This window comes from Xiphias gladius, chromosome 16 (genome assembly GCF_016859285.1).
Source record: "Xiphias gladius isolate SHS-SW01 ecotype Sanya breed wild chromosome 16, ASM1685928v1, whole genome shotgun sequence".
In the NCBI taxonomy this organism is placed as follows: Eukaryota; Metazoa; Chordata; class Actinopteri; order Istiophoriformes; family Xiphiidae; genus Xiphias; species Xiphias gladius.
The window spans coordinates 6,492,501-6,512,596 of NC_053415.1; the positions used below are offsets into that span (position 1 = coordinate 6,492,501).

General features: G+C 38.6%; 1 protein-coding gene across 1 annotated transcript in view; it reads right to left on the reverse strand.

The window, feature by feature from the left end:
- The window catches only part of dnah7 (dynein, axonemal, heavy chain 7), an 80,137-nt gene that overhangs the window by 33,582 nt on the left and 26,459 nt on the right, over window positions 1-20,096 (reverse strand). The window contains exons 25-38 of the mRNA XM_040148784.1: window positions 18,137-18,305; window positions 17,392-17,494; window positions 16,571-16,698; window positions 16,092-16,304; window positions 15,112-15,210; window positions 14,400-14,648; window positions 13,115-13,264; window positions 10,482-10,664; window positions 8,651-8,827; window positions 8,173-8,304; window positions 5,909-6,130; window positions 4,489-4,686; window positions 1,153-1,308; window positions 776-944 (exon numbers count right to left, since the gene is read on the reverse strand). Coding sequence (XP_040004718.1) covers window positions 776-944; window positions 1,153-1,308; window positions 4,489-4,686; window positions 5,909-6,130; window positions 8,173-8,304; window positions 8,651-8,827; window positions 10,482-10,664; window positions 13,115-13,264; window positions 14,400-14,648; window positions 15,112-15,210; window positions 16,092-16,304; window positions 16,571-16,698; window positions 17,392-17,494; window positions 18,137-18,305 — 2,348 coding nt within the window. The remainder of the gene's footprint in view (window positions 1-775; window positions 945-1,152; window positions 1,309-4,488; window positions 4,687-5,908; window positions 6,131-8,172; window positions 8,305-8,650; window positions 8,828-10,481; window positions 10,665-13,114; window positions 13,265-14,399; window positions 14,649-15,111; window positions 15,211-16,091; window positions 16,305-16,570; window positions 16,699-17,391; window positions 17,495-18,136; window positions 18,306-20,096) is intronic.

The following is a 20,096-nucleotide window of genomic DNA, read 5'->3' on the forward strand; positions in this document are numbered from 1 at the left end:
TCAGAATATTATTATTATATCAGTTTTGAGCATAAATGTATTAAAAGATAACCCAATAATCGTAGTTTTTGTCAGAAATGACATACAAATGCTACATATTGGTCACATGCACTAATGGATGTAATACTATTTAACAGGAAACCTCATTCAGCATTTGCACACATTTTTCTAGACCTACAGTACATTGCAAGTCAATAAAGTCCACTGAAGGGACGTTTTCTGTGAAGTGCTTACTTACTACTAGCGCCACTATACTGTTTGTGCTACCAATTTTGACCCAGACAATGGGATATAGCACTGGCTTCAATTTGAGAGACAAGTTTACATTGGCACGTACATTGATAGCTTATATTTGCCAACTAGTATCACATACATGATGTTCTACAGTAGTATAAAATTACCTCTTCTAAAAAAGCTGTCAGCACAGGCACCAGCAGCAAATACTGGAGTTATGTGAGCACCTGAGAGTGGCACCAACCCTCTTTCTCTTGCAGCTGTTGCTGCCAGCTGTCTCAGAGGACAGAGGTGCTTTCATGGTTATACTGGTAGTTGTAGTTGGGGCGGGAGTGGTAAACATTTGATATTTATGAGCACCTTAAGGCAGTGAGGAGCTCCAAAAACAGCAGGTAGTGGTTTGTGACATTATCTCAACAGCAGTTGAGCAGCAGTTAAAAGATAGAAAAAAACTCCAAACAATCTAGGGCTTTGAAACAGTATCACTAATGTTACAATGGAGCTTCTAATGAAATTTAGGGCTGCTACAGCTGCTACTTACCAGGTGGTCCCATAGCACATATGATCTGGATATCCACCAGGTTGATCATGGAGCAGTCCTTCATGTCATACCAGTTCCAATGGTCAAGCCACTGTCGCAGCAGCTCCACAGGGGGCTGGGCACCATAAACCTCCCTGGCTGGCATGTTCACATCGTCCACAAATACCACCTGATAAGACATAACATTAGTATTCTTAGGATAAGATTAAGTAGTGATAATATCACAAGGTATTTGATATTTAAACTAAATGTACACTTTTTACAGATACACATCTTTACAATTGCAACATTTTAGTAACTCACTTCATCGATATGAACATAAACAAACAAATCATAGCAACATAAAACATCTTATGAACACAATAAAGAGGACGTACCATTTTCTTCCCCAATGGAGGACCAAACACTCCTTTGCGCCGCTTATCTAGCTTGGATATAATAATGTTTTGGGTCTGGGCAGCTGTAGTCTGGGCTGAAAAGTTGATAAATAATGGGCTGTACACATCCTTCTGCAGCTGATTCAACAGGAAATCCTGGGCAACATATATAGGAAACATGAGCAAATCTCATAGTATGGAAGTGTATCATATACTGTATATTAATACCATGAATAACTATACATGTGCGACACAATAATGCAAAATGGTGACATAATGCAAAAACAAAAGATACTAAAATAATATTAATAATAATACTGCAAAAGTACAGTAAGTCAAATAATGGGATAATTACGTATTTTGGGTAAATGTTTACTAATGAATCGTGAACCCGCAGTAAAATATATGTACTGTATGTATTTTTTTTTAATATGATATTCGGAACACTTAAATTAACTTATGAAAGTCTGGAAATGTCATGGACTTAATTCAACAAATAAATGTCATCAATGTACCAACTTGGTTGATAACTGCATGCTTGAGAAAAATGCGAATTTGGCTGAAAATGTTTTAAATTATTTTCACTGTTCTGAATCAGCATGTCACAGAAACATTATACAGGTAGAATTCATATAAAATGATACCGTCCAATTTTATCCTGGAAAATGGTTGTGATAAGCTTTATAATCTAATTAAATGTTGCAATTAGTATGTATTTCATTATATAAAAACTGGATCTCAGTTCATCCTTGAAAATGACTTTGAAATCAAGTAGGAAATTAGTTGCAGAGGTCATATTCTAAATGTTCTGTAGTTCAAAAGGGTAAAATCAATGAATTTTATATTCTGAAAGGATTTGCAAAAGGGCATTTTACCAAATGCTAAAAGTCTTTTTGATAATATGGTCTTCTGTCTTTGCATGAACAGAGACCAGAGAGCAGAGAACGCGATTCTGGGTGATCTGATGTATTTAATTAGAAAATGATCAATTTTCTTGGTATTTTTATTATATATCATGAGTGTTGAGAGCACATGCTCCAGCTTTCCCTGTACACATTTTTATAAGCATGCACAAAGTGCTCATACACATGTTTGTGGAATCATGTGAGTAATAAGATGTATAACTGAATTGGACTTGTGATGTGAATGATCACAGGATGCAACCAAGGTGCATCATCATCATATTCCTTTCCAAATTTATAAACCAGTGGCACAGCTTGTCTCTGTCTCACTTCAGAGTATTAGGGGGCAGGTGATGGAGCCTTGTGTACATTTGTCTGATGGTGCTAGTGCCAGCACATCGCCAGTCATATTCTTATGGTCTTAGTGCTGGTGCTCCTTTATCACTTCTGCTAGATTTGGGATTCAGCCTCGGTCTGCTGGCTGCCGCATGGGACAAATCTCTCCACTGCGCAGACAGGCAGGAAGTGGAGAACAAGGCATGCTCCCCAATGAGATGATCTCTATTCTCCCACAGAGCCTCAAGTTAGGGCACACTAATGGATGAACTAATGAAGGAAAGGGAAGGAAGGGGGATTAGTCCTTGATATAAATAGCCAAGGGTCTGCTGAGAGACACTCAGTATTTCTCCAAGGTGGCTATTTCACACCTGGTGTCTGTAACTGTGTTGCTTCCAAATGATTTGTGTGTTCAGAGCACTTACTCTAGTTTCCCGAGACTGGTGCTATACTGCTTAAAAATGAATACTCATTCATCCTATGGAATGATGTTATTGGTAGTATAGGCAGAGGTTTTTTTTTGCATATGATAACAATAATATCTGCTACAAAAAAATTCAAGTCCAATCCCCAATTCCCCAGGAGCACAGAGGCAAGACAGAAATAAAGCTAAAAAAAAGCCAAATACAGAAAATAATTATTATAAGGTAATACACAGCGTATTAAAATTATTAAGTCAGGGCGTCTACAGGTATCTTTAATACTGAGGACTTTTTTAAATGCCAACTTAACCCATGTTTACAGCCAATTTAAAACTAGTCAGCTAGAGAAACAATTCAGTGTATTTCACTGTAAATAAAGTAAATTAAAGCAGGCCAATTTAGCTCATGGTTATTAAAGATATCCTGTGGAGTTTTTGACAAGTTGTAGCACAATGGAGCAATGTTTTAATGAATGGGTCCCAGTTTTGTTTGTATCTTACACACATGCATTAGGACATATGTCCACAAGCATGCAGGTGATTCACTTTCGTGTCAATGGTTTTTCTGCTATTCCACTCATTGACAGCTGGTGGTGCCAAGAAACAAAGCAATGTGCTAGAAAGGGTAGGGAAGAAGAAGATCGCTAGCTAGGAAATATAGATGTAAACAATGAAGATTTCAAAATATTTAAGAAGTCGGCTTAATGGGGAAGGAAATGCATGTGTAGGATACAAAAAATGCAGTTTGCTGACGCTGATATTCCAAAGTACAATTATCCTTTTTGAAAACAGCAAAAAAAGTTGTCCACTTATAAGAAAAATGACGGAGTAATGGTAAATCTAGTCTGAAAATATTAACGCTACCTCCTAAACTGGATTGAGTATACAGTCTATACCAGGCAACAGCCAAGAAATTCGTTTTGCTGTGTGATCACTTAACAGAGTTAAAGTTAAAGGTATATTATGCAGGATTTGTCAGTTGCTGTTTGTAAACACACAATTCAAAGTTAGTCACTCCTCCCCGGCTCAATGAGCAGGCGAGCGAGAGAGAGAGAGAGAGAGAGGTGGGGGAGAGAGGGAGAGGGAGAGAGAGAGAGAGAGAGAGAGAGAGAGCGAGCAGTGGTGGTTGACCAAGCTAGAGAATGAATGAGAACGAGTGGCGTAGACAAAGCAGTGAATCACAGAAATAAAACTTTACTTTCTGATTGTTTTCACGGTGGCTACATTCTAAAGCAAAAAATAAACACCCCCACACCTCCGCACAACCCTCCAGGAAGGTGCCATATTGCCCAAGGGCTGCAGTCCAGAAACGTCCGAACACGGCTAAATGAGAAGGAAATAAGAAAGTACAGGCAGAGGGCAGGGTCTATGCAGATTAATAGACTACCACACGCTAATACTGGATCATAATTGATTTTGAATGGGTCTATAAATTGTTTTGTGTTTTAGGAAAATCCTGCATAGTATACCTTTGAGAAAGTATGGCTGATAAAATCTAATTTAAGATGGCAAAAATAAAGCCAGCTAAAAATGTAAAGTCTCTTCTATATTTATGTTGCACATGTTACCTACTGCATCTGCGAAATCTTTACCGTATGTTCCTTTCTGTTTAACGCAAAAATCTCTTCACGCCTTCCAAATATTTGCTAATGAAATAATACACAGCAAACCACTCACTGTAATGTAGACACTCTTGCCAGTACCAGTGGGACCTATGAAAATAGTGGGCTTTTGGTGGTTGACGAGGAGCTCCATCAGTGCCATGTAGCGTACCGTGTTCTCAGTGGGCACAATTATCTCATTGAACTGCATGTCTTTGCATATGGGGGGAGCAGTCTTTAGCTCATCTGTCCACAGCTCCCACCTGCCCGGGCCCTGAAGAGAAAATACATTTTTTTAAAAAGGTTAAGAGAAAAAGGCCATTGTGCTCCCACTCAACCAAAACACACCAGGGGGACCATATAACACTGGGCTGATAATAGTCTTTGACTGTAGGTAAGAATCGATGACTAAATGCAGCACACAAATGGATTTGTCCATATTGTGAGACATAAACAACAGAGGAATTTGTACATAAAAGATCTCTTATGTTATGGGACCTTTCCTTGTTCAAAATTGATTCATATCAATGTCTTCAACATTATAAATAGTTAATGTATAATAATATAAATGGTGCAGAACCAAAATGTGCCATTGACCATCCCTTAGCCTTTTGTACTGAAGACAAATTCATAGTAGTTTTGTTGTGTAGTCAGACTTCTTGATTAAATCCACACTAGCTCTGCTCCTTTAATAACACTGTAAGAGCACAAGCAATACGTAAAATTAACAACTACTAAACAGAGAAGTACTCTGACCTGCCTTGTTCTAATTAAAATTTGCTTTTCCGTTATCTCAGGCAATATATAACCTTGATATTTACTGAAATATAGTGCAAAAATAACTACAAAAATGTCATTCAGTTGAGATATGCCATTCATTTCTCTTTTCTCTTAAAACCTCTGCGGGAACAAAATTGATCGTTTTCATAGTAGTAGTAAATAACTTTTTCAAAACAGATTTGGAAAGAAAAATATCTCACATATCCACTTATATGAAGTAACAGGACTGTATTGTTTCTTTTTCCTTTACTGTGAAAACATCGCTGTTAAACATCCTCCATGGTAAAAATGGAATTTACAGGAAGAGAATTGTGACAGAGACTGAAGCAGGACACTTTATAAAGTCAAAAAATTAGTGTCCCTCTACCCCAGCTGTTTAAGGAAAAAAAAAAATTAATAATGGTATATCACTCTGTCCACTTCACAAGTGGTTGTATAGAGGGCGCTTTCCCTTTTGCTTGTCATTGGTTATTGTGGTAATGCTGGTGTAAACAGAACTACTGTATAATATAACCATTTGTAGTCTTCACTGTGTGAGAGAGATATTTAGTTGTTGTCTAATTCTTAATTCATAATAATGCAAATTATAACTACATTTTCCGCCATATTTTTCCATTAGCAGCTCATTAAGAAGTAAGGCATAAATATCACATTGTTTTGTGAGACCACACCCTACGTAGTAAATGCAGCAAAGTGCTCTCAGCTCCACAACCTACCTCTTTAATGAAGCGATACTGGTACACTGTTCCCTCAGTGGGCAAGGGAACTGTCAGCTGTTTAGATGGAGCCTCGACAGTGGCCAGAATGCCGTGGCAGGCCTGGGTCTCCTCACTTAGAGGACCGTTCAGTACTTCCCTTACCACAGCATCAAACTTGACCCGGCCTGAATCATCACAGGTGGCACCCACTGACCACACCAGGCTGAACACAAAAATGCCCTGTGTAAAAGGAAAGGACAAAAGGTCAATGCATTTTTACCACCTAATCATATTAATTTGTGTATATAACATGTGTCAACTGGTCCACGAAGGGAATTGCGAAAAAAGTCATCTAACTGTCATCATGACAGCTAAAGTAGCATGTAAAATTTTACTATACTATATGTATGTCAATGGTTTATGGTAGCCTTGGCAGGTGCATTTTGTGTATGTCCTTATTTTACGTTTCATTATATTTTACTTATCTGTGGACCATAACCAACAAAATTAACAAATTTATGTGCAAGATGGTGTTTGTTCATTGGAAAATATAAGGTAAATACATGTAGATACCATCACACTGTAACAAAAGTCAAAAATAAAAATCCCTGCGCACAGTTAGAGTTAGGGTTGCAGTCAAAAATGTCATGGTGCACACAAGGTTTGCAATTACTAAATTGATTAAAATGTACTGCAACCATGTAAATGACTCAACCAGTGTACAGTTTTTTTTATGAGACAAATACCAGAATCCACAGAGAAGGGATGTCTTTGTTGGAAAGAACAGCAGGAATGCCGCAGGAATTGGAAATGAGGCTCGGCAGCCTCATGATAGCTCCTGCTGTTAAAAGGCTGATTAATTCAACACTTTGATAATAACTGGCTAAGAATCATGGGAGAGAAGGTTGAAAGGCATTCATCAGTGCAGTTTGCCACAGGGGGATAATAGCCCTGCTTTCGAAATACATGATTCAGAAGCAAAAAAAAAAATCCATTGGAACTCATGCAGGGGGTAGAAGAAAGGACTCATCTGCTAAAACTTTTCTACTCATTGTGGGCCTGTGTAGTGGCAGACCTGATTAGGACAGTATACTTAAAAAGGAAAAGACAGGCTCATCGGTGTGAACTGTATATGGTGTTGTTTGGTAAAATAAAAAGAGCCAGAGCCAATGTTAGATACTCTTTATAACCATCAGTCTGAGTTAAGCTGAAAAAAATTTTCAGTACTTCAGACCATAGTTTGAAATTGATATTTTTCAAATAAATTGTACAGCTAAATAATATTTTTTGCCTCGTTTCATTTTATAAAATCTGTACAGCATTTTCTCTGGCTTGACTGTTTGTATAGTAGGTATTTGCACAATTGTAGAACCGGCGAGCAGAAAAAATAGAATTAGGTAGTGTACCCTTCGTAAAATTAGTTAAAACTTATGTCATTGTTCTGTCAGTATAGTCTAAAAGTTTTAAAGACACTGTCTTTCACTGACTGCCTGTGTTTTTATGCTTTTCAGCCTATCAAACTGATAATTTTACCCATTAAGCGCAGTCTCTCTCTCTATGAAAGCCTTTTTGTTTGCCTCCACTATTTCTTTATGCTTCCACAAGCAAAACCACAGGCTTACAACATCAAGGCAAAGCAAAACAAAACTTGACAGTGCTAGTTGCTTTTTTTTTTTTTTTTAAATCAGATATACTCTCAATTTGTATTCTTAGCATATAACAAGACTTTTTATTCTGATTCACAGTGGCATGAAAATGTTTGGCTGGTTTGTTTTGTTTGTTTCACTGCAATGTTATTTAGAGTACAAAGACAGACTACTTACTAGGTGTTTCCTCTCATGCAGGCACAAAACACATGTGCATGGTCAGCTAGTAGTCTTTGCAGTAGTTGAAGTGCAAATTTTTAGAAGATACAATAAAATGTGAAGTGACAGATCAGTTAGTCTTGGAGGTCTTGTATGTCCGTTTTGTCTTTTTTTTGTTTGTTTTTACTATATCATATCTACTAATTTGGCAAGAATGCTATATGTTGCAAGCTAATGCCAATACATATTTAACACTTATGAAACACAAATGAAACAGAGGCATAGCTGTATTGAGACTAGTGAGAGTGTGAAGCGGATATTGTAGGTGATAGACTGTTTCCAGGAAACTTGGGCCTGTGGGCTTACATTACCTCAATAATGCTATCTAATAAACTATAATGATTGTTTTTGATGGAGTAGATTTTCTGTGTAGTATCAGTAGTAGTAGTAGTAGTAATCGTGAGCATGGACACAAACCTCCAACCAAGAGCAAATATCTGTTTCATTCTTGCTCTTCATATTTGCTTCATCGTGAAACTCATCTATCATGCAATCCATCAGATTCATTAGGGACTTGACTAGATTGGTGTCAGAGGTCGGGGACAGCTCCTGAAATCAAGCAAAGACAGACAATATAAATAAAATGCAAAAAGAACTGATGTCTGAACACACTACTGGACTCAGAACTCATTAAAAAGTTACAGAATTGACCAAAATAGTCAATCAAGAATCATTGCTGTATGAAACTGAAAAACTGTAAAACTTTGCTTCTACAAGTTGCAGGAAGGAATACACACATATCTGTATAATATTTACACCTTTTTTTTAAAATGAGAAACTGAAGTAAAATCCTCACATAGATGCAGAGTAAAAATTTCTCTTTTGAGTATTGACCACTATTATTCATTTGCAAACCACTGCAATATTACAGTACTTCCTGAGGATGGTTCAGTACCTTGGTGGCCTTTCGAATGAGCTGCAAGCAGGCTGGTAGTACGCGATCGAAAAGGGCAGTGATAAGGTCCTTGTGCGTGACATTGACTGTGGTTGGCAAGGTATTGAGCCAGGACAGCATAAGAGGCCGCCAGCCCAGCATATGAGGCTCCATGTAGATCATACCACAGCGAGACACCTGCCACAAATATATATCACATCTGAAAACACACATCGATACCAAGAGTATTGAATTACTAAAGAACAATCATTTTATTAGAATATCAATCTTTATGCAGTATACTGTATATCTTAAAGGTACTGTATACTATGCAGGATTTCCCTAATAAAAGTAACAATGTATAAACCCGTAATCCCTGTCAATCATCACTTATGACCCACTATAAGCGTGGGGTGGTGTATCAATCTGCAGAGACCCTGTCCTCTGCCTGTATTTTCTTATTCTCTTCTTCTCTTTTGGGCTGCAATCCTTGGACAGTGCACACGGTGTTATAACTTCCATAGACAAAAGAGACAAAGTGAGCTCAACGGTGCACAAAAGGGACCACTAACAAAGTGGGGGAAATTCACTGTGATAAAAAAATTGCTGCCTCTGCATTCAGTATGATGAAAGGAACAGATGTCAGGCTGTAAAGAATCAAAAGCAGAGGTCTGTTTAATAAAAAAGTAGAGTTGGTTATATGCATTCAGGGAGACGGTATTCTCTCACCTCTATGTATTGCAAGTACGAGCCTCTGTTACCGCATCACAACAACAAACCTTAAGGAATGGTACAATTAAAAAACTTTTTTTATATACTGCATAATATCTATACAAAGATTGTAGTTCATCTCCACGGAATGGAGAGGTGTGTAACATGTCATCAGTGTCATCTCTTTGTTTCCAAAGTTTGACAACTGATATCAAACTACTAAAATTTGGATGCTGGATGTTTCCTTAAGCATGTCTGAATTGGGTGCAGCTGGGGAGGGAAAGTATGACCCCCCCATGCGTAATGCTCCCCTGGTAAATATTATCAATGGCTAGTAAAAAGAAGTAGCTGGTGACACTACAGGCTTAGCACATGGCTGTCCAACAGTAGAGGTAGCAGTGATGATAACTGCACTACAAAGGAAACTAGGCATTCCAAAATCTGAGGAAAGGGGAGAAAATACAAAAAAAAGACATTTATCTAGTGTCAACTTGAATGAATGCTATGGAAAAGAGAATGTAGTTTCACTACAGTGAAGTCGAGGAATGGTTAGCCAATCAAACAATCATACCGTAAGTGTGCTAACTGTCTTTAAAATACAGTACCTCCTTGTGACTGTCCTAGCTTGATAGAATTCTTTACACCCATCTGACATTTCAATAAAGATAAAGCAAACTCCGATCTGCAAATACTGACCAAAGGAAGTAATAATTAAGACCAACAAATATTTTGTACAGTTATTCCTTTTTTGACAATTTCTATACTATTTTAGTAGATAACAGAAAATTAAAGCAGACAGCCGCAGGCCATGACCACTGAGATGAATAGCAGAGAGCGTCTGTAATGAAGACAGGCATGAAGGGCATCACAAATGAAAGCCTTTGTGTTACTGGAAGGATGACAAGATGATGTGAGTTTGGGATTTATGGACTATATTAGCCAAAATTTGGTCTGAAGCAATGCAGCACAATGTTACAGTAAGAAAAATACAATATGTGTACAAAAATTCAGTGTTTCTAAACAAGAAGAGTAAGTGATCCATCCTCAACAATATCCTGAGATTGGAAACCATCACTGCTAGTAAATGTGACAGCAGGATACATTGTTATGAAACCCTTAATTGAGAAAAGGTGCTTCTCACCGTGGCTGGTGATGCCACCGCCAGGTCCATAGGCTCAAAGATGAGGCTCATTTGCGGGGACATCTGAATGATCTCACCGCTCATCAGACACAGCTTCTTGTTGTCATCGAGTACTGTGTTCATATTCTCAATCCAAACAGCATCCACTGGGCCATCAAAGATAAGCCATTTTCTGTCAGCGCTCTGACAGGCACAAGAAATGAGACTGCTCACATCTTGAAGGAATATTTTCAGCACAATTACATTTGTATAAGTCAAAAGAAAAATCACAAACAGTCACCAATATTGACCACACTGGTTATCAGACAAATACAGGCTAAAATAGAGCCATGTAAAGTTATGTAATTCTTGATGTTGAGGCAGCTTGACAGATGAAAGGAACAAAGTATGGATGTAAGGAGGCAAGAAAATGTAACAGACAGACAATGAGACAAATGCAGAGACAAATAAACACATAAAACTTTAAACATCGGTGAGGCTTTTTAATTGAGGAAAAATCAAGCTAAATCTACAAGAAGGCTGGCCCCTGCAGTACTAAAATAGAGAGAATTTTTTAAGTATTCATGGAGCTTTAGAGTTTATGAGACAATCTTAAAAGTGCAGAGAAAGCCGTGTTCTAGGGCCATGTTGGGTTTATAAAAACAGTGCCTGCATCCACTAATCATATAGCACATACTGCATTTACTTCTTTCCCAATAACAGAAATCTCTGTGCGTACATTCAAGGTCACCAAAGAACTCATGCGAATTATAATCTAAGCGAAGGATGTCTCCTAAATGAATGAAATTAACACCTACACTGTCATAATAGAGGTTGACAACAAGCTTCAATTCTCCAGTTAAAACGGGCTGGCAAGAGTTTTGCTTTAAATTGATTTGTTGCAATATAAACAAATGGATATGCCTGGGCTGGGGCCATCTGGTGCTTGAGAGGGAAGTGAGTACGCTGTAATGTAATGATCTGACAGAGAGTGTTGGCAATGAAAAAAAATTACAGTGTGTGTGCAGAGAGTTTGATACACTACACTGGTGCTGACTCCAGATTAGCACACAAAAAATTAGTTTAGTAAAATGTGATGCAGAAAAAAAAAACAAAAACAAAGAAAGACTTTTGCCCAGAGAGGAAAATTACTTTTTTGAAACCGAATTAAGACAAGCCTTGTTCTCATTTTCTATTTTCATTGCATTAGGATGTACTGCCTCAGCTGTCAAAATCACTCCCCGCACTCCACATTCACTGACAAAAAAAAAACTGTTTGTAAAATGACAACTTCATATACAGAGAACATTTTTAAAATGACAAGTTCATTTGGAAACAATCTAAGATTAGGACCAACAAATGATTTTCCATTGTGACACGCCTCCACTGCAATCTGTAAATTGTCTGCCCATGTGTGTCTAGTGTGTGTGGCTTTGTATGCACATGAAGGAAAGAGAGTTACCAAAGATCTAAATTTAACAAGACAGCAAAATGTTTTTTTATTTACACTGTCATTGTAGCTTTTCTTCCTAACAGCTTTCAATTAATTGGAATGGCATGCCTATTGTACAATGATCCATCTTAAACTTGTAAACGAAGACTCGATGCGCAGCAACCTATAATATAAAACATACGAGTAAGCTTCACCCTTGGCAACACCCTAATGCACTACAAGTGCAACATGCTTTAATGTTTTAAGCCATAGGGAAAAGGAAGCAGTAGAATAATTCTACATAACTACTGTTGTCTGCCTAACATGAAGGTAGTTTGAATGTCTATTTTGAGCAGACATTCCCAGACAAGGCCTGAGTAGCTGCAGCACAGCACAGCACAACACAATGTAGCTGAAGCAGAGATGTAACAAAGATTACTTTTTGCTTTAACTGGTGACATAAAGTTGCTTCAACCAACTTCTACTACTGTACTATAACCAGATAACAAGTACACTGAGCATTCAGAGCTAAACTGTCACAACCTGAAACAAATAAAAAGATAAAAGTAACAAAATATCTCCAGTAGATCCTCCCTGAAAGCCCCTGAAATTAACTATCACCTAAAGTGGACTAATCAAAGAGAGAGCACATCAGGCTCTGTTAGCAGAGACACAAAACCTAACCTCAAAATGCTATGAAACTATGGTCCCGTTTTTTACACAATAGTGTACACGAAAGTGACTACATGTTTGGACATGTTGCATATGACCAAATATTGCTGCTTACAATGGATCTAAGAGGAGCTCTGTGTGTTATTTATTTATTAATTTATTTTTTGGCAGCCTGTACAAACAGGAAGTAGTTTCCAAGCCACAGACTCAATCAATGACCTTGAGAAGTGACATCACTCTCTGAGGGTGCCATGTCCTCATCCACCCAGAGGTGTGGCATCTCTACAAGGATAAATGATATGGATTTCCTACCCTCCATCATGACTGATGGAACCACACAGGTGAACATTAAATTGTTTTCAGCTTTTAAATTCCACACTAACAAACCCAGTGGAATGTTTAAATTTGTTTAATACAAAGTCAATAGAAAATACGTGTTTCTGATTGGCTGGAAGGGGAAAGTTAAAATACTTAAACAGGAAATCAATATCTGTTTAAACTGCTGTACCCTCCAGGAGCTTGCCAAAACACTCATGGTCAGCCATCTTACCTGGGAGCTAGCAAAGTCTCTGTAGCTGACGGCAAGGATGCCATCAGACCACTCGTGAGAGACGGGGTCAAACTGGCCGTACAGCTGGCCCATGGTGATGGATTTGGGGTTGATGACTGTGATCTGTACTTGGTTCTCATCCATGAGTCCCTGGTGTTACAATCAAATACATACAAACACAAAAAAGATAATATACAGAGACATATCATAAACTCAAGAGAATGGATGCCCAGATGAATTAAAAATAGATACCGTGTGTACATAAACACAAACATATACAGTATGTAAATATATATAAGAATTCTTTACATTTAAAAATGTGTTTCAATGAGCATGATGGTCACTCATTCCACCAACTTGTCGACGCTAAGACTCATAAATTGCTTAGAGGATTATTGTCTGTATGACAGGAGCTTCTTCTAACTGAGGAAGAAAAGCAAAAACTGAGACAAAAAGCTTTTCAGACAAGGTGTCGCTTTGAGTTAAAAACAACGAGAAAGCAAGCTGCTGACAAAAAAAAAAAAACAATACAAAAAGAAGTGGGGGGGAGGTGGACATGATCAGTGGATGTGCAGCGACAAGGATGACAATGATAAATGTGGCATCCCAGGCGTTCCATCAGCAGGCCTTCATCTGTCTCCTTGGTGGGATGCCTCTCAGCCCCCTCAGCCATGTAAATACAACAAGCCAGTTCTGCTCTTCTCTGTGAGATCGATAACTACTAAACAAAGGCTACAGCTCTGACAAATTGGATGGATGTGTTTACTTGGGACAAACATGTTGCTCAGATAAGCCTTGGATATTGATTATAATGCATATTTTTACTTGACACAAAGGTTTTGATTTTTTTTTTTTTTTTAAAGATTGAGTAAGTCCCAAGGACTCAAGAAAACCCACCAAAATTCATAATGAATAACAATTAAAAAATGCATGGTCAACCATCTGAACATAAGGCTTTTTTTCAAATTTCTGACAAATTGACCAGGCTAATACCTGATATGAACACAATGGATAAGTTGGACCTCAAGGACAACTACAGGAATGCAACCAAGAAAACAAAGTGGTTTAAAGTAGCTATTGATCAAGACTTGATCTAGACTAGGCTGACAAGACATGAAGCTTAACATGACACTTTTCTCAACTTCTGTTGCCATTGTCTTAAATCACATTTCTCCAGCCATCAGAGTTAGCATATCCAGCGTTTATTTCCTAATTGTCAACAGATTAAGAGCAGTGTCCACGTGCTTCTACAGCCCACTGGTTAGATTTAAATGGGACATCATACCTTTTCACAGACATCATGAAGGGCTGCTGCCAGCACACGGTAGGCACTGGTCTTTCCTCCAAAGGGCTCACCCACCAGCATGAAACCATGCCTCACTATCATCATCTCAAAGATCTGCAGGATTTTCTCAGCAAAGAAATTGGTGACTTGCAGGTTCATACGTTGGCAGTTTTCCTCAATGGCCTCTAGCAGGATGCGGTAGTCTCGTTTTGGGAGCTTGACCCCCGGGAAGAGGTCAGAGGTGATACCCTGAGATGGAAAGGTAAGGCCGGTGGAGAACAGTGAGAAGGGAATCTTGTGGTTGAATGAGGGAACACACATACACATACATACTAAAACATAACATACAATGGAAACAAACAAGTTTACTAACATGAAGAAACATATTCCCCTTGAAATGTTTGGGGTGAGAACAGACAAATGGGAGACGCACATATTCAGAAACTCAGTGTAAACAACCATTCACTCACACACACACACACACACACACACACACACACACACACACACACACACACACACACACACACACACACAGTCACACACACACACACACACAAACACAAATATTCCAGTGAACTCTTCTGATTCAAACAGACTAAATTAAACTAAAGTTTAATTCCAGACTGACTGGAATTAAACTATATGGGCTGACATCAGCTGATGTGTGCCGCTGCATTAATCACGACAGGAGAGCTCCACTCTATCGCACCTCAAATAGCTTCAGATCATGGGCCAGGAACTTGGGCAGATTGACATCAACTATGGATCTCAGCAACAAGGTATCTTCATTCTCCTCTGGAAAAGTGAGCTGCCCCAAGGAAGAGGGAGGAGAAAAGTAGAAAATAAAAATGTAAGATGAGAAAAAAAGGCAGAGAATCAGAGACATAAACAAAGGTAGAACATGTACAAATGAGAAGCAGTTGAATTACGGTATGGGACTGTTTGAAGACAAGTTTCACTTTAAAGTTTGTCTATGCCACATGTAGGTGACAAACAACTATTCAATTCAAGAAAAGTTAGCTGTAGCTAGGGGTCAAAATGACACCTCTAGGTAGAACCTGATGACAAAAAACAGATCTATGGATCAGGTCACTAGAGTGAGGGCATATCCCCTGTTTATAATATATTTTTAAAAAAGCTGGTCAAAAACTGTTTGTCATGTTGTGTTTGGAAAATATGCAGGTATATGGGTCAATATCATTCCTAACTGTGTTTGAAAAACTACTCCTGCAGAGTAGATACACATTTTGGATGGAATAAAGGATTTTTTTAATTGTGCATACAATCCAATATATTAAAAATGCAACCAAATCTGTTTGTGGATGAGGCAAGACATTACACTCAACTATGTGCTTGTTTTCCTTTTGACCTGCTCAGCTCTCACACAGTGAGCAAGAGTTGAGCAATTGTTGCAACCCAATTAGGCACTCTTCTTATTATTTGTCTATTAGTTCTATGATCAAAGATTGTTCTACTCTATTTGTGTTTCCTTGAAGAGATTATCTTTAAATTCTCAAAACTTTCACATTAAGAGTATGAGACATCCAATAAATAAAAAATAAACATGTTTGTAGTGGCAGTAGTGGTGGCAGTGGTTATGGTGCAACAAACTGGAATTATTTTGTGGGTAAAAATTCTGATAAACAATTAGGAATTCCATCATATCAAAGTAATTCTGTTTTCAGATACCTTAAGGTTTCCAGCAGCAGTGAGCACAGACTTGACAGCTCTCATCCCATAGTCGTAATGATGCTGTGAGGACAGCTGCTCCGAACAGAGTCGATAGGTAGCCACTATTTTAACCGACAAGGGCCGTGCAGTCACAAACCCGCATGAGTAGAGCACAATTTCTGCAATCATTCCATAGTCCGGTACCATCATAGCCACAGTCCTGAAAAGAGCCTGATGTAAAGAGATCGTTTTGATTAATGGACACATGCTTTCTGTTTAACAACACTTTGAGCCGAAGCAGTTCTAAAGTTATGATATTTTCTGTTGTTTAAGTTTTATTTTAGCAATTTGTACATCAGTAAAGTTTGGAGACAGGCATATAACAGGCCTATATATTGAACTACTTTTTGTCAAGAAACACATAATGCTTTAAACTACTCAACTATCCCAGTTTGCACATTTAAAAAAGAAAGAATGCCCAAGAACTGATACTGTGCCTTGAGGTTGTCTGGTAGCTCAGAGCGTCCAGCGTAGCCAGGATTCATAGTAATGAACACAGCACAGGAGGGGTCCAGTTTTAACTCTGTTCCTTCAAACATCAGCATCTCAGTATGGGAAGCAATTCCTGGAGAAGCAGATACAATTAAGGTATGATATGGTTTGCCTCCCGCTGCAGTGTTAGACTTTTGCTTCCTGGGACACTTTTTGTAATGAGCATATCCATATGCCATATCACATGTCAAATGTACATTCCCATCAGAGACATGTCATGAGCCTGCGGACACATTGATGCACATACAAATACATATGCACACCTTAACACATATGGCCATAGGCTTAGAAGCTTTAAAATTTCTCACATTAAAACCTACAGCTCACTAATTTGCTTAAGAAGGCTTTATAATCTGTTCAACATATAACACCCTTGATCCATGATTCAGATAAGGAAAAACACCCGGTCTAAAAACAGCTTTGAAAAATAGTTTAATAGCAGCTATGTAAAAAAAACTTATTAGCAGTTTTGGGCTAAGAAAAATCTGTATACCCCTTTGCCCCTTGCATCTTATGACTCAAGTCATTCAATGCCCATAGCACACATTGGAGATGTTGCTGTGCTGCAGTGAACAAAGTTGTGCTCAAGTCTTGCTGGCAAAACTATACAAATTGCCTTAGCTCTATGTTGCTCACTTGTAGTCTAAAGTCTAAAGCTTTTTTACCGGTGAGAATACGGCAAATTTGTTTCTGGTACACTGCCAGCTAATGTAAAGATCAAAGGGAAAGAAAGCCAGAATGTCAAAAAAAAAAAAAAAACACAAACCTCTCTGAATAGTGAGAATCTGTTGAGCCACCACAGACAGCACCTCCAAGTCAATGCGGTTAAACTCATCAAAGCAGGCCCAAGCTCCACAGGACAAAAGGCCCTGGTCACACATGCACACAGACACATATTGGCACATGCAGATACACATACACATCAGCATATAAACATTGAACTCAACGATGCAAATTTAAATAGCACGTATGAGCAGGTCTGCCTGTGTATGTGAGCTATTTGAGCATGGCAGGTAGGAGGACATTTTTAAGCAATTTCACTGTAAACAAAAATGGGATTTTCTTTTTTGCAATTATTCATTGTGGCTCTTGTGGCTTTCCACATTCAAGACACATGCATAACAGTAATCACATGACACTGATCAACTGCAGCAGTACTGGGGGGCAATGAACAATGCCCCCTGACTGAATCATCAATGAAGTGCTATTTTTGAAAGGACAAGTCTTAATATTCTACACTTCTTGCACTAGGAAATAGTAGCAGGAGCAAGGGTAACAGCTCGTGGGGATATCTACTTCTTAGTTCATAGTCAGAAGTCAAACCGTTTTTGAGTGCTTGGTTCCACTTGTGTGTAGGAAAGAGGCTTTTTAGAGTGTATCAGTTAGGTTTTCACTGATGTGTGTGTGTGGTTTCAGTGTTTGTGGTTTTGAGTGTTTAAGCTCAAATTACTGCTATAACAAGTTGTAGAAAAAAATAGTAAGATTAAGTCATAGTAAGAGAATTCACTCACTTTGAAGAATTTTCCCAGTGCAATGTAGTCCAGTCCATCAGAGCAGTTGAAGACCACACACTGCTTGGCCACAGCTTTAGCCAAGTCTTTGGTTGTCTCTGTTTTCCCTGTGCCAGCTGGGCCCTCAGGTGCCCCTCCCAAATGGAGGTGGAGGGCACCAAACAAAGTGCTGAAGGAGGATGAACAGACAGGACAAAGCTTACGGAATGTTGGTGGTTTTCCTCATTGTATTAACTATATATTTTTATCAACAGGAACATGTCAGGATACAGTAGGTCCTCTCCAGCTTTCTGACTAAACACTGAAATGTCGAAGTGTCTGAGAGCCTCACTGCAGAGATGCTTTTTAAAGCTGTATTGTAAAAGGTGGCAGATTTAGAGTGCCAGGTTTCCAGCACATCCAAACCCTCCTTTATCGTTATACCGGAATGTGGGCAGTTTTTTGCAGTGCAATACAGGAACTTCTCAATAATTTATAAGTCATTTGAAGAACTAATTGTTGTTAATGTTTTCACATGTTCGAAGCATAACTGAGGTGTATACAGTGAGGTTTCTGCAAGGTACAGCATACTGTATACATGTCATTGTCCCAAATTGAAGGGTATGATTGGCCTCCCAATTTTTTGTGATTTTATTTGTATTTAAACCCTATTTCTTTATTATTTTCAACATTTCTTAAGCAAAACGCATAATAAATACACTCACCAGGCACTTTATTGCCACACTAATACTGGGTAGGACCTCCCTTTCGTCTCAAAACAGTCTCAGTTCTTCATGACATGGACTCCACAAGATGTTGGAAACATTCTTTTGAGATTATGGTCCATGTTGTCAAGACTGCATCACATCCATGCTGCCAATCTCCTGTTCTACCACACTTAAAGGTTTTCTATTGGATTCAGATCTGGTGACTGGGGAGACCACTGATAACTACTGAACTCATCGCCATGCTCATGAGACCAGTTTGAGACGACTTTTGCTTTGTGACATGGTGCATTATCATGTTGGAAGTAACCATTAGAAGATGGTAAATTGTGACCATAAAGGGATGCACATGGTCAGCAACAAGAATCAGACAGGCTGTGGCATTCAAACCATGATTGATTGGTATTAAAGGGCCCAAAGTGTGCCAAGAAAACATTCCCCACACCATTACACCACCACCACCAGCCTGGATTATTGATGCCGGTTGGGCTCATGGATTCATGCTCTTGATGCCAAATTATGAACCTCAGCAGAAACTATAGCCTTTCTGTCAGCTCCAACCAGTCTAACCGTTCTCCTCTGACATCTCTTATCAACAAGGTGTTTGCACCCACAGAACTGCTGCTCACTGGATGTTTTTTGGGGGTTTTTTGGCACCATTCTGACTAAACTCTAGAGACTGATGTGCGGGAAAATCCCAGGCGATCAGTAGTTTCAAAAATACACAAACCAACCTGTCTGCCACCAACAATCTTGCCATGGTCAAAGTCATTGAGATCATAATTTTTATCCCATTCTGATTTTTGACGTGAACATTAACTGAAGCTCCTGACATGTATCTACAGGATGTTATGCACTGTACTGCTGCCACAGTTGGCTGATGTGATAACTGCATTGAAAAAGCAGATGTACAGGTGTTCCTAATAAAGGGCTTGGTGAGTGTATATTTGCCTAGTGATATAAAAAGTGGGTTCCCCTTCAACAATACACACCCATATTCTTGTTTAGATACATTTAAATACATAAAGTTGCAATCGCCTCACGGGGATAGTAGTCAGCCAAGTTCTAGTAGAAATCTTTAAAAACTTGGCAACCTGCCCTAGTGGCTAGCTGGGGGGCACAAACAAACAGACAGCATCAAATATTGCAAGATTATTTTCAGGTACACAGTATGGAAGAACTCTCAGTAGCTCAGCAACAACATACTATAACTTAAAGTTGAGACCAACAAGTTATTATGTGTTTAAAATGGGATA